Genomic DNA, 15,955 nt, shown 5'->3' with positions numbered 1-15,955 from the left:
TGCACAATCTATGAACGACTATTTATCACATTATCTAGCTTTAGGTAGCGATTCTCGGAAAACCAATAACTGCACGACACTATAAAAACAATTCAAAGAAAATGTAGATAGGGCCCTTTATATCAATGTATCCTTGTACTCAATATTAACACTGTCACTACGAAAGGTTAATAAAATGATATGTGTGCTGTTAAAAATGTATAAAAAAGTGTTAGTATATCCTACACCTCATATCTAGAAACATGAAACGATCCACGAGCAATACAAGAATAGAGTATTGTCGCCCCGATACAGTTACGCTTAGTCACATCCGCTTATAAACATAGGTACACAATACAATAGCGAGAATTCTAAAAATAGTAACCAAATGAACAATGAGACTTTCTTCTAAGAAATTCTTGTATTTGGCGCCATATCATTAATATTTTCACAATAAATAATATTAAAACAAAACAATATACTAAAACTATCGAAGCGTAGGCTAAGCTAGATTAGACAGATACTATGAATTCGATGTTCATTGACAGAATTAATCTCGTATCTCGTGTTTTACCCCCTTTCGTTTATAGAGCCATCAAAAAATCTTTTACCCAGTTCAAGATTTTTTTCCGACAGATGCGATTGTTTCAAGAAGACACAATCCATTCTTTGTTAAACATAAGCAATGGATATTTTATAGTAGGCAATTATTTATTTTTTAATAAAGAAAGCATTGTAAACCGAGTGGTCTAAACAGCTGCAGCAGTCAAAACAGCGCATCTACGTGAGTGATAAAGGGTTCGAATCTGAGGCAAAACACCAGTGACTTTTCGAAATTATGTGTGTATTTGAAATAATTATCACTAATGCATGTTTAAAAATTCTTTATCACAGCTATTGAAGGTATGCAAAATCCCCAACCCGCACGGAAGGGCGCCAGTATTCTAATTAATTCTGGGAAGGATCTCTTACCCAAAAATGGGACAGAACTAAGTGAAATTTATTTATTTTATATGCTAGGTACTAACACTGAATTAAAACTAGCTAGTCGGTGAGATAGTAGTAGAGCTAGAGGACTAGATATTATTTCACAACGCAAACAATAGATATTTTATTAAATACTCAGCTGGTTTTCATGTATCATCCAGTAAACATATTAAAAATTAAAAAAAAACCCGCATAGATGTACACGAGTCGATGTATAAACGCGATGGTTCCATAAAAATGCGAAAAATACGAACAAAATCAATGACTGTCGAACATACATCAATTGAAGGCTTTAACAAGCAGGTACATCGGTAATTTAGCGATCATCCATGAAAATAGCCGTTACAGATTGAACCGTGTTACATACCGATCAAACCGCCCGTTGATTGCACTTCCAACTATGCGATGGGCAGTTTATTTTATATCACAACCTGGATTGTTGCCAAAAATGTCACAATAAGGAGAAAAATGTAAACACAGCCGCATTCTAATTCAAAAATAAGGTCGTCTCGTCTCCCTGTCCGTGAACGAGATGAGGATGTCTCGCCAAAACAAAACTCGTGTTACCTACGAGTGCAGGGATTATTTCTGTGCAGACCAATTTATAAATACTTTAATGCTCTCAGACGACAAGACTAATGCCGTACAATATATTGAGACTAGTGCATGCCGCGACACTATACTCACTCATTTATTAAAAGCTTTTTTCGGGAGTTCCAAAACGTAATGACGCAAGTGTCTTGTCGCAAACTCAGACGGTCTTTATATATAACATTTACATTCGTTTATTCCGAAGAACTAGCCTTGTTTCGAATCATCATCCAGACTTTAGTAGTAGCTCAGATCTTAGAATACTGTTAGTAGTCAGTACCCCTATATGCCAAGCCTATTCAATTCCCAAAACTAATTTTGTAACATTGTTATGGCCCTTCGACGGCCGCATCATCTATGCAAATGAATATGATGTCAGGAGTGAGCAATATGCATAGGTATCGGACAAATATGTATACGAATATGTAGGTAAGTACGTACAAACGAAGGCGCCATTGCGGATTTCCTTCGGCGGTGCAGCATTCCTCGCGGGCCTTCACCATTAGTCAACGTTCGCTTTATACCGATAATCGCGCGAAGGTAATCGTTCGCATGTTGAACAGGTGAATTATGAATGGGACACGTCATTACACCCACGTGCGTGTACACACAGACGCACACATATATAAATATACTCTTTCGTTAAGTTTTGATATAACTGCCCCATAATAATCGAAAAAGATTATTCACGATTTGGGGGAAAGAAAGTTACTGAAATTGAAAATGAGCTACCATTTTTAGAAACATTGTTTACACCCTAACAAACAGAAGTTGCTAAACCATTACAGGTTTTAAGAACGTCTCGTTTAACAACAATCTAGTAGTTACCAAAACGATATCAATAGTACAAATTTATTTACCCATAAAGCAATCCAAATAATTTGTTAGTGTCGTAGTATATAATGTATGGTTCTATGGATATAGTTTAATGTAAAGTTAGAGGTGGTGACTTGATTGCTGATTAATAAGTACTGATTTAGGGAAAGCTCGATAACATGATGACTACTGATTAAAAAACTAAATATAAATCCCACTGCATGCTGATGGTGAAAGACATTCAAATGTAAAGATACGATTGTGATGCGTATATATTATCGGAGTTTCATCAGGATACATCATTAAATTTATTCGATACACAATGATTAATAAAGAAGTTATGACGTTACGATGACAAGATACTCTTATGGCTTTACTGAGTCATCCATTCATTTAACCAAAAATGGTCGCCGTCGACATCATTTCGGAATCTGTAGATGGATTTACTAACCAATAAGTCTAAATAATCTCACAACTTATTCATGCTATACTCGGAAAAGTTGTGCATATGCAGAGAACCGGCCCCAGTTCGTAAACAATCATGACTCATGTATATCTGCAGTTATAATACATATTACAAAAAAATATGATGCGGATTTTCCTGTTACAGTCACTGTACCCCGCTGTGACACATTGCAACTGCATCTGTGAAACATATTGTTTTGCATTTCAATCAAAGTAAGGTTCGGTCTCGACTAATACGTGTATTAGATAGATATTCCATATTTCGCTCGTTTGGTTACCTCAGATTCAATCTTTAAAATGCAAAGATCGTTGACTAACGTCATCGGTGATATGTAATACCTATATGAATTGTTTTTACTGGTGTGTTTAATAGGCAATTAGATTGGCGTGTGACGCGGGCGCGGGCAGCATGCACGCATGCGCATGCGTGCCTGACGTATCCGGCGCCCGCGCCTGCGCACCAACCACCAACTAATTGATGCACTTAAAACAATGCACTATAAGAACTGCAATGAATTTATGTAACCCAATCCTGGTACATACGACTAAAATTTGGTAGAAAGCTAAACTCTATACGTAGTGAATTAAACATGCATGGTAAATTTATGAAAAATACACTAAGAAGTTGTCTCAGATAACCTTCATCTTCCAGTGAATAACAATATCTACCGAATATTAAAAGTTGCAGTTCATAATCACGGGCGCGTATTATTATAACTTTTAAAAAAAGGGCTGAAAAAGTGGTAGGATCAATCAGTGGTGATTGAGTGAGCGGTTTAAGTTCAGGAACTGAGTGTCCGGCTCCACGGCGCGGCGCGCAGGAAATCGTAAAAGCTCATATAAGAGCATTATCGGCGCGAGTCCATCTTCCGGCAACGCGCTTTCCGATGTCTAACGCTCATTTCCGCCTAATATGCTTCTTTCTCCGACTGTCGACAACGACTTTTACACAACTCAAGTTCAAGTTATAAAAATATTCACGTGTTTAATGAGAAGACACATAATTAAGTACTATAAAACTTCGTATTGACACACGAAAAGTATGTCACATTTTTATGTTCGTTGCGATTTCTTAGCATTTCAGTGTTACAGATTTAAATTTTACGGTGAATTCTTAGCGCTGTTATAAAGAGCGCCAATTTGCAAGCCGAAGTATTTTTGATGCACGCCGAAACTATCCGAGACTGATCAATATAATTCTAACGAGAAATTCCTACGCTTCAACGGTAAGTTACAAAGATATTAAAATAATATCTACGGATACACTTACTAAGTAAATCATTTTGTAAAGTTAATCCAAACAGTTTAAATTTTTGTGCACTTACAATTGCGCACAATTGGTGACATATTAGTAAAATAAATGAGACGTATAGCTAGCTGTAGCACGCTGCTTTGCTTGTGTAGCCAATTTGCGGATCCTAGAGCAAACGTCATTCCCCGGAATGTATTTTATTGCATTGCCAAATATTATCTAAATCGATTTAGCAGTTTGCCCGTGAAATAGTAACAAACAAAGGATAAACATAGGTAGGATTGGTCTAGCACGAAACAAAAGACGTATGTAGATCAAAAAGAGAATGCGTAAAAATAGATGCAACTATCATAAATGCGAGTAAGTTTTTCATACCATGATCCATATTCAAGAGTTTTAGAAGAAACATATGTCTTAAGTAGAAGCAAATTTAAACGTCGAGCTTAAACTTAACAGAACCTAATATGGATTGTTAAATTCTGTTGGCATTTAACCGTTTTTAGTTTAATATTTTATTAGAATTCAAACGCCTCAGTCACCTACATAAAAGCACATTTCAAACAAAGCAAAAAGTGTCAATACGAATAGGCGAACAGTGTTTTAGAAAGTATCGCGTTAGTAAAGAATTCGTTATGAAATAGTATGAAAAGGTATTGTTTGTGGCGGCAAAGAAAAAATGAAAAAGCAAACAGTTGCGCATTCCATTGGCTAGTGCACGTGGTACATTCCAATGGGGTCATGCACCACACGGTGCGCGCGTGCGTAAAACAAGTGCAACGTTCTCAACCATTCCGGCCCTGCTGCCTTCGCACATTTCACCGAAACGGACGCGCTCCCTACACGACTGCGACGTGTCACTATCACCACATATCACCGCATATCAACATCACAGGCGTATTCATTACAATCGCGCCGTATTAGTATAAGTATGCACCTTCACATACGCCAGTTTTCCTTACATTTGCACTTAGGCGATCTAGTTTTTGTAAGTTTAGCGCAAACGATAATGACTAATGCCAAATATACAAACAATACGCGTGTCTATCATTTAGGTTCAGTATCATTTACTCGGCTAACATTATGTCCGCCGTGATTTTTCTTTCTGTGCTCACCAATTTTTCGCTAATAGGTTCATTTTGTTAAATTACCTTAACTTAGTTGAATTATTTCAATGTACATTAGTATTTGAACCCTTACTTTCTATCTTCAAAGCGTAATACCATTCTTATGCATTTTCTAAGACTTAAAGCAGATATGTAGTAGATATAATACGAGCAGATGAACAAAATCAGATGTTGACGATGTTGTGTCTGTTAGTGAGCATAAGTTTATTGAGTATACAGAGTGCAAGAATTTAGATAGCACTGAGTGTAGGGAAAGCGGCAGAAGCTGTGACGGGGCGGTGTGCAGTGTGTGCAGCGGTGGGTCGGAGGCTTCGCAGGAATGCGGCCGGACGCACGCCCCCGCCCCACCACGCATCACCCTCACGTGCCCGGCCGCAACCGCCACCAACTTTATTTATGGACTTTGGAAACCTTAATCACAACTTTCAGACACTTTTCAAATTCATTTAACTTTTCTTTAACAAGCTATGCTCTCGATTGAAATTTAATCTTTGTACATTATATTCAAGTGGTTGAGGCTTGATTAATCATTCAGCACTCGATATTTAATCACAAATGTGTGAAGAATTTTTCAGTGCTCTGGGCGGTAAGGTAGTGTTGTGTTGAATTTTCCAATTCCAGAGTTTCTGGACAAGACCACTATCATTGAAAATGGTGAAACACAAGTAATATCGTGTCATCGGTACACCGTTGCCACCACCTTCGGGTACAACTAGCATAATCTTAATAATAAACAGACTATGTTGTATCTGGAACCTAAGTATTTCTGTAACCGTAGGTAACATTTAGGCTTGGATCGGGAAATTTGAGAGAATTGAGTCGATGTGGATCAAGAAAGTCAAGTTGGTACTTATAGTAGAGTCTAAAACAAGTTAGATAAGAAACTAAATTAATAGCATAAAAGGGATCATGAACTACTTATGGTGCAATGGACACTGAAACTAGCTACTAGTAAAGTTTAGTCGGTGTATCACATTGCGGTATACACCTGCCGTGAAACGATACTCCAGCAATCTTTTCATCAGCCTATCTAATAAAACTTGTCATAAATTATTTAACAAAATGTTAATCGCCGTGAGGTAAAATTAAAATAAACTATAATCAGATATGACGCGAGGTAAAGCGTTTTCTGGCAAGGTGGAGGTAATATAAAATGGACAAAACGGCTGAACGTCGGTGGAAGGAGCGAACGCCGACACATTCCCGAGGCTTGAATCGTAAATTACTGCAGCGCGAGCGGCGCCGGCGCCGGGAGGAGCGCTTGTTACGATATTTGAACAAATTCCCGGCGGTGTTAATCTGCATAATAACAGCGGCGGGTACAAAGCGGTTGCCGACTCCCATTATGCGCGGGCGCCACTCGCCCCCGCGCCCGCTGCCGCCCGCTCCTCCAGGCAGGCGCACCACGCCCGAATACCTATACGTGATTACCCACACCCGACACCGACCAACTACAGTGTTAAATCCACCGCCTTATCGCTTACCATCGTAATGAACGACCGCACCGACGTTTCATACGGATTATTTATGAAAAACATCCAGTGATGGATAACGTGTAATTTTAAAAACGGGACATGAGTATCATTTTTATACATACAAATCAGTGTCCTGGCAATAGCAACATTATGCAATATATAAAGCTTACCGATTGAGTTTTCAATATGACTAGCCTAGCTAGGATACAGGTGTGCGATACTGGTAAAAATAATGTACTTAACGAGTCTTTACGTGACCATACCACTAAGGTCCTGTGTTCTGCCGTAGTATAATCCGATAACAGCAATAAGTCAATTTCTTTCGATATCAGTGGTAACCAATTTGTTTTAAGATAAAAACGAGTACTTCTGAAATAACATGAATCTACATACAAAAAAAAACCAAGGATAATAATTACTGGAAGCATTTTAATTTGTTTGCCTCTGGCCAAAATGTCTTAGCTATATATGTATATCTTCATAGTTTTACAGACATTAGCTAGTGTTTGTTCGAATCTAAACATTTTAAATCATATCTAAATATGTATATACGATTATGTTAGTGTACTAATAAATTAATGAAAACAAACGTTAGTTGTTAAGTAAGGTGCAATTATTGGTGTAATAAGCGCGAGGGCGATCTGCATAACAAGCGGGAACAAAGGCTCGGTGAGTGGTATCTCGTCAGCCTCGTTACCTGCCATTACCCTGCGCTCGGCGGGCGGCCCGTCTTTACTCTCAAACTACCAACACGGTTAGGGTTGCCCATCCTACTAATATATGCGAAAGTTTGTGAGAATGTATGCATGTATGGAGGTTTGTTACTCTTTCACGCAAATACTACTGAACAGGTTTCGATCAAATTTGGTGTATATGTACCTGAATACCCAGAATAACACATAGGCTACTTTTTAGCCCGCAGTTCCCGAGGGATAGGGATTTACACGGGAAGGGTTTCCACGCGGACAAGGTCGCGGGCGGCCTCTAGTATTTTTTAAAATCTTGTCAAATTTTCCACTTTCTTTTGAGATGCCTAAACTTTAATGGAATCAAGCCGCAAGCCTGGGTAGGTACGTATTGAAAATATTTTTAAAAATTCTGAACATCATATTTTGACAGTTAATATAAAAAAGTTCGCTGTTATATTATGTTTCTTGATAAATTAAATAATATAGGATTGTCCTACAGCATTAATTCTGCACATATTAAGAAAACTTTCTTTCATTGCTCAATTAGGGCTACCACAAATTTTCATGCAGAATGTTGCAGAAGACTAACAGTAAAAATATTTTGACTGTGGATGGAAAGATTGTATTAACAATGAAGCACTTTATATATGTATGACGTGTATGTATGTATTACATACAGAGTACTTACATAGACTCTTAGTATTCCCTGCTAATAACATCATACAAATATAATAATAATTGTAATGGCTAAGAAACTATGTAGGTATAGTATATAGACTTTTATATAAGTAGCAGTAGCACATTTAGCTAATTATTAGCTATTAGCTAATTAGGTATAATAGTATGTAAATATGACTACACAGCAATATACACGAAAATTAGAGATTGTCTACTGAATTTTTATTCGCGCTTTGAACTTTTAGGTCACTAAGTCTAGAGTGTCTTATCTATGGGTCCTAGGCACACATTCCGTTACATGTAAATATAGCATAGTTAGGCACTTACTATCTGTAGACTTTAAGGCAGTAATAATATATTTAAGTGCTTTAAGTAATCGAATTAAGTTTTCCGTTAAATTACTTGAATAAATGTTAAAATTGTTAAATGTTAACGACTAGACAAGATAATACTAGAGACAGCGGTAATATTAAGAATGTTGTTTTTTCGAAATCACCAGATCAAATTGTAACGAATGGGAATAGTTAGAATCTTTAGAAAAGACCGGCAAGTTTTCCGCGTACATTAGTGAGATGTGCCAATATTGAACAGTTATGAATATGCTCGGGAGGCACCCACGCGTCAGTATAGACGACGCGACAAATCGCCAAGGTTGACTTCAATGATACGGCGCGCGCCGCCGGATTTTTCAGTGAAATAGTTTCATCGGGCGGTTTCGGCGGCGGCGGTGACGGCAACGTCTGCGCCGCCGCGCCGGTCGATGCCCCCGCGGCCACGCGATTTGGCTCCACTCGACGCAACTACAAATGAAATGTCGTTGCCAATACGCTCGTTTTGCGACTCTTTATTGCTCTGAAGACCACCTTCACCGATAAACCACAGAGGTAACAGGTACACAGTGGACTCTTATCGCCGACTCTACTCTAACAGTTGTAGGTAACGCCTCTTCATCATACAGTCTCGCTAGTGAGCAAAAACGAAAGTAAAAATCGCATCACTGAACGGCCATTAAAAATAATTTAGAAAAAGCGTCTCGACTTCCTATGAAACAAAGCATGAACGCTTCATAATGAATCGGCAAAATGAACTCTAGTCAGTATCGTGATCCCCATGCCAAAAGGCAAGTAGGCGTGTGACGACTCTGCCAAACATTCGATGAGACGGAACGAGACAATCTCGACGGTGTTTATCTTAAACGATATTATACGTTTATTTATAGTTTGAGAAAACTAAAAACGGATCGGTGACAAGTATGACTAATGTAAGCACCGTCTGGATACTTAATTTGTGTAATATCGATATAAATTACAGTCAAAACGGCAGTCGGAACAATTGTTGAACACAGCTAGCGGGTCCGATGGACAAGCAATAGTGCAGCCGTAGACGGCTAGCTGCATCCCGCTCACGCCCGCAACTTATCAATGAAATGCTTGCGCAGCCGTCGCCGCAACGGTGCCTCGCGTTCCTTCTTCTGACGTAACAAAATGGCGGACAACATATTTACGTAGGTATTTATCCTATTTTGGTATTTATAGAAATATTGCCAACAAAATTAACAATACTTCAGTACTCTATACGCCATTAAATTAGCATACCCAATTCCTAAGAAATACGGTTGGTAGAGGCGGACTATCAAATCACGTTTGAAACTACAGTTACACAACACAATAGATTTTTAAGAATTAACTATGCCTAGTTCTTACAAGATTTTGATTGATACTTGTACGTCATTAATAGATAAATATTTCAGTGCTACTAATTTATAATTTTAATGAAAAAAGTAGTTCGTTAAAGTTTAGCAACATTACTTGAGTCATTATCGGGCTAATTATATCAAACATTTTTTTATTGCCTACCAGTAACGCCATCTATAAAGATTTTGTTGAAAGTTTAGTGTTTTCTGGCGGTATTCTATTGGCTTGAAACACGACAGTCATTTATCGGTAGTAGTAAACGTAGATCCCACTAGATGGTAGCAGATTCGATTTAAAATCGTGTTATGTACGTGTTGCAATTAGGTGCTACTACACAACTCTATCAATAGATGTCACTGTTAACAAATATTTTACCGTAGGTGCAAGTGATTCTATATTTGCTTTGAATGGTTTAACGAATAGATTCATAATAGTTAGTTACTAACCTGGCTGTGTGAAAAGAAGCATCGTCGGATGAGCCGGCAGCACCAAACGATACGCCCACAGCGAGACCCTCGGGAATGTTGTGTACAGTGATGGCCACTACAAGAAGCATAATTCTCTTCCACTGAGACTGCCGCGCTTCCAATGACTTCATGACGCTGTCACGCCGGTCGCCTTCGCCATTCTCACCAACTTTCTGTAAGCATTATAATTTATTGCATAAGTAGTTTGAATAAAAAGTACTTGTTTTATAACAACGCGATGATAATTCAATTGTAACGTACATTCGCTACGGATGTACGCGGCGCGATAAATAATATACTGCGTGTTATTGTGGTGGGCGATTTTATGAGCCGATCGAAAATCTAAGCCTGCTTATGTTAATTAAAATAAATATTTATTATGACATCAGGCTTCTAGACCGAAGTGTAAAAATATACCTAAGTTTACATTTACTTTTATCCTATGTAAAAAAACAAAAGCCAGTATTAGATATTATGTACTAGACACATTAAACAAATTAGATAAGGCAAGCAATACCTAGCTCCACCCGGGAATTGAGCCCGAAAGTCCAGCTAGGTACTAATCCAAAATGTAGTCGAGTAACAAACTGCGCGCAATAAATGGTTTATAAGAAAAATATCAGTTCACCACTGTTAGGTGCGTAACTACACAAGGAGCGAGTCTAAGGATAACATCTTGCTACTTATGCACGTTAGATAACAATAATGACTATAAATGTTATGATTGCTATAATAAATGTATTGTTTGATATATTCGTAACTCGATCACAAAAAAAACTATCATCGATGAATAGAAAATTAAAAACAAAAGGAACAAAATCAATAATTTTTTTATGAGTCTAAGGAGATTTTTATGAAACTTAACATTGCTTATATATTTTTGATTCATCAACACGGTCACATATTATAGAACTCGACTGTACCTACCTAATAGAAAAATAATTCTATTTTATTTTTGAGCTTACAACCGATTATTCGGCGGGTCGGTCAAAGCAATGGCCGACACAAGTCTTATCATAATCATACTTATATAAAAATTTTCCTTACACTTGGCATATAAGTATTAAATATTTATTTTACGCGAAATACTCAGTTCAGGTTGTTCAACCTTACTTGACATTGTCGACCTTTACCAAATATAGTATGCATGGTCGCAAGGACATCCGAAGATCTGTTTGCGATAAATCTATATTATACCTATTATTACATACATTTTTTACGAAAACCTATATGCTATTGATCATACATTGCGCGCTCAATAGTTCATAGAGCAAAAGATTGTCAGAAAATAAATATACGCTCAGTTACTGATAACATAATACTTGACTTTTTTCGAACTTCATACTCGATTTCTTTCAAAAATGCCAAGGGGGCACCCCCAAATTTCTTGCATTCTTACTTACAAATGACTTATCCGCAATGACTTAATCAATAACTTATCATGTTGCAAGAGATCAAAGTAGTGTTTTATTATGTATAAGATGCATTTTATAGTTTAGTGTACATATAGGTTTGTATGAGCCTGTGTTAACTTATAGGTAATTAAAGATTTAACAGGTACCAGTGAGTGATGTGAGTGGTGATGCCCTCTCCTTCTTTGTGCTGTGTGTTGATTGCTGATGCAATCTGCGAAGTCGGCCGGCTGTTGTGGGTCCATGGTCACAACACTGGTCTGGTTTGATGGCCGCCTGGTCAGAGCAGTCATCATCTCCAAGTCTTCAAGTTTCTCCTTAGAATCTTTGGTTTTTGTAATTGCTGTAATGTAAACATACATTGTTTTATTACTATTTTATTTCATTTGATAACATGCCTGCACTGACGTGTTTCATCCATACTTATTTTATAAACGCGAAAGTAACTCTGTCCGTCTGTCTGTTACTCAATCACGCCTAAACTACTGAACCAATTTGCATGAAATTTGGTATGGAGATATTTTGATACCCGAGAAAGGACATAGGCTACTTTTTACCCCGGGAAAATGACGCATTCCCATGGGAAAATTTTGGTGGCGGACGGAGTTGCGGGTAAAAGCTAGTTTTAAATATGTTTGAATTATAGCTGTTGTCTGTATGTATATTTTTATTGCTTATTTAAAAGGCCGTTTATTACTTAAGTAATGTTTGTAATATAATAACTTGTAACTAAGATGGCTATATTTAGTAAACATTCATGTGCATTATAATAATAGTTCTCCTTATGCCGTAAATTATATTATCGGGTATATAGTTGTATGTAAGAAATCATAAGTATATATGTATTCACATACACATTGAAGTAATTAAGCCAATTTATCGCAATTTAGTTACAGCTGCCTTTTATTACTAACTACTATGTTATAATCAAATGCTATAAAGTAACTAATATTGTGTTTGTTTGCTGTGATAACAACTGCCTCTGTGCTGAGATATAATCATTTAGTAGCTAAGACTTTTAGATAAAACTAAAATCCTTAAAGTAAAGTCATTGAGAGTATAAAATCAAAACATCATATTCAAGACTAGCAGATAACAAACACTACACCATAAACTGTAATCATTGGTTAAATACTTGGTACTTCCTTGATCATGTGGAACAATGAACATAAATAATGTATTAGTATTCAAAATCTATATAAACCATGTTTTACTTCTCAGGACATACTTAATATAATATACTAGCTGACTCGCGCAATTTCGCTTGCGTCACATAAGAGAGAATGGGTCAAAATTTTCCCTATATTCGTAACATTTTTTACTGATACTCTGCTCCTATTGGTCTTAGCGTGAGGATATAAAGCCTATAGCTAATGCTATCTAATGCATCTATAGCTATAAATTGGCTATCTAAAACTGTTTCTTTTCAAATCGGACCAGTAGTTCTTGAGATTAGCACGTACATATAAATATGTAATGATCCTTTAATAAGGTTTAACATTATGTGTATGAAATTTATGTTCCTACATTTTTCTCAATGAAAGTATAATCTGGAAATCATGTGAAGATAAATGATGATGTGATCATGTATAGATAAATCCAATACACTCTCGAAATGTTTGCTACAAATATGCAATTTAATGTACTATACTCATTTTAAAGTTAATAGTGCATGAATTTATATTATTTGATTCCTTTTTTACTACTATTGTGTATACTAAATAAATTTAAATTCATAAGTTGTAATACACATATAAGATAGTTATGAATCACTACCATTTTTTTAAATTAATATTTCAGAAATAAAGATAACCATATGGAAAATTTAGAAGTGTCAAATTATCAATAATATCAATATATTTTAAGAGTTCACAAATATCTGTAAGTTAACTTCAAATACAGTTAAGGAGTTCATCCGTCAATGACACAGTATATGTATATACCTTGACATAGTACAGTACTGCACTGACTGACATAAGTACACTGAGCTATTGTGTACCATGATAATAAATTACTATTTGATTGAATCATTGCCTGCACTTGTATGCATAAATTTCTCTTCAACAGAAACTACATTGTTTTATCTGAATATCTCATTGATGGGCTTTGCTTAAGATATCTTAGAATGTAATATAATCATAAATGACAGAGCACATAGTAAATCTATTGTATATTTTTATTGTTAGACAAACAAAAATTATATAGTGCAAATTTATTTTTGAATGTTTATATAACTTGATAAGAATGCACTAATCATATGGAATAGGATGTTTGTCTTTAAATCAAATTATCAAACTATTTAGAATAATATGAATAATTTATAGCAGAAATGTCAAGATACGATTAATAAAAGATTTGGACATCCCCGAGTCCTTAAACATACAGATATAACTCTTTTATTATTTTATTTTATTATCCTTGTACATGTCAGCAGTTGTCACTGTTGCCAATTAATATACATAAATTTATACTATTTATTTTATTAGTATGCATTCACTTCAAAAGTTTACAGCTTAAATAGTTTTATCAATAAAATTAAATGAAAGTTAAAAGTTGCACAAGAATCAATGATAATAATTTTAGGAAATAATAATAATATTTTTATACTTACACATCATCATGTTTGTAGAGTTAAGTCCCAAGTAATCCAAGAATCGATCAGTACAAAACACAAATACTGCACCAAATAAGAATCCAAATGCCACCGGTACAAAGGCATATTGTCCCTCAGATCCATACAGTGATGACTTTTTGCACATATTAATAGCTGGCTCGAGGAGAGACCAGTACGAGGCTGCAGTCATTACCCCAGCTGCAAACCCTAATGACACGTCAAGTAGTTTCCTCTACAACAAAACATAAACAAATCAAAATTATCACTGAGTCATTCAATAATTTCATATGTCGGAGGTCGAAAGAAAACTTACATGTTTTCCTCTTATAAAAAATACACAGCCGGCCCCAGCAGCGGTTAGACCCCACGTCAAAAGAGTCCCTAAAAGGGCCTGCGTTACCGCACCGTATCCTTCTAGCATTTTGATTTATTTATAAGTAAACAATTACAAAATTAAGTACACCTTATCACATGCACATTTTATGTGCACGAAATATCTAGAGTCGCTCGCACTTAACCATCATAATATCGACGAGAGTACCGACTTATTCTTTTTATACATTCCACATGTTTTTATCGAAGATGTGACCTTGTGTTTTGTCACCAGTCAGATTTTACACAGATAAAAAATCTGTCAGAATTACAGTATTATTGCCAGCGTAAAAATTGGTATTGCCAGTATATCGTTTTGAAATGAGCAAAAAAATAAATAATTTAAAATATAATACCTAGTATTCCTTTTTATTAAGTCACCTTTATAACAATGAATAAATTAATAGTATATACATAACATAGAAGTGTTCAGATGTGTTTTAATTATTGAACTCTTATGGTAATAAGTTTGATTCAAGCAGCTGGACTACTTCCATACATCACAGTAATATATTTTATTTATTAAATTGATAATTGATCAATCATAATGAGTTTAAATACACATTTGTAAGAAATACCAATACCTATGTGTTTTTATACAAATTACCTGCTGCATCTAGCGCGTTCGGTAGCAAAAGTGAGACGACTGCCACGCAGAGGTCTCGGTTCGAATTTCGGTTCGGGTCAAAATGTTTTAAGTTTTCTGTTAAGAATTTTGCAGAGATTGCTCGGAGTTAGGAAGTTAAAGTTGCCGAGTCGCCGTGCCTAGGAGAGCACGTCAAGCCGGTTCTGCACCTGAACTCCCACATGTCGTGTCGGTTTCCATCCTACCGGGCAATGAGAGTAAGGAAATAAAAGCACCTGTGTATTTTGCACACACATGGACACTATAATCAAAGTCCTGCATCGTTGGCCGGTTTATAAACCGGCCAAATAATGCCCGCTAGGGGGACATTGTAATTATTAATTTTTGTTGACATAGGACAATGCCTGTTATACCCGAAGGTGTAGACAGAGGAGTATAAACAGGGTTTGCCAGTAATTTTGTTAGTCTGATATGCGCGGGCTTATTGCTGTATAGCGAGCACGTTACCGAACTTCGGACAACTATTGCGCGACCGGGGAATCGAACCCGAGATCTTGTGGTCAGCAGTCGTTACACAGAAAGGAGTCAGTACCTATTTTATTTAATCCCTTCTATGTAGCTAATTAAAATACATTGCAATATTGAGTATATTACAGGCATATTATACAATTATGATGATATTATAGGTAAGTATAAACAAGGATTTACGACTTTGAAATCGTTCGATTGGGTTTTACATTTCTGTCGACATTAT

General features: G+C 36.3%; 1 protein-coding gene across 1 annotated transcript in view; it reads right to left on the bottom strand.

Moving 5' to 3' along the window:
* Nucleotides 1-14,850, bottom strand: part of Zip48C (Zinc/iron regulated transporter-related protein 48C) — a 35,137-nt gene extending 20,287 nt beyond the window's left edge. The window contains exons 1-4 of the mRNA XM_076122567.1: nucleotides 14,557-14,850; nucleotides 14,241-14,475; nucleotides 11,779-11,972; nucleotides 10,197-10,390 (exon numbers count right to left, since the gene is read on the bottom strand). Of these exons, the coding sequence (XP_075978682.1) occupies nucleotides 10,197-10,390; nucleotides 11,779-11,972; nucleotides 14,241-14,475; nucleotides 14,557-14,664 (731 nt within the window). The 5' untranslated portion in view covers nucleotides 14,665-14,850. The remainder of the gene's footprint in view (nucleotides 1-10,196; nucleotides 10,391-11,778; nucleotides 11,973-14,240; nucleotides 14,476-14,556) is intronic.
* Nucleotides 14,851-15,955: the final 1,105 nt, after the last annotated feature.

The sequence above is a fragment of the Anticarsia gemmatalis genome, chromosome 14, assembly GCF_050436995.1.
Source record: "Anticarsia gemmatalis isolate Benzon Research Colony breed Stoneville strain chromosome 14, ilAntGemm2 primary, whole genome shotgun sequence".
Classification (NCBI taxonomy): domain Eukaryota; kingdom Metazoa; phylum Arthropoda; class Insecta; order Lepidoptera; family Erebidae; genus Anticarsia; species Anticarsia gemmatalis.
This window is presented reverse-complemented; position numbering and strand designations above follow the sequence as displayed.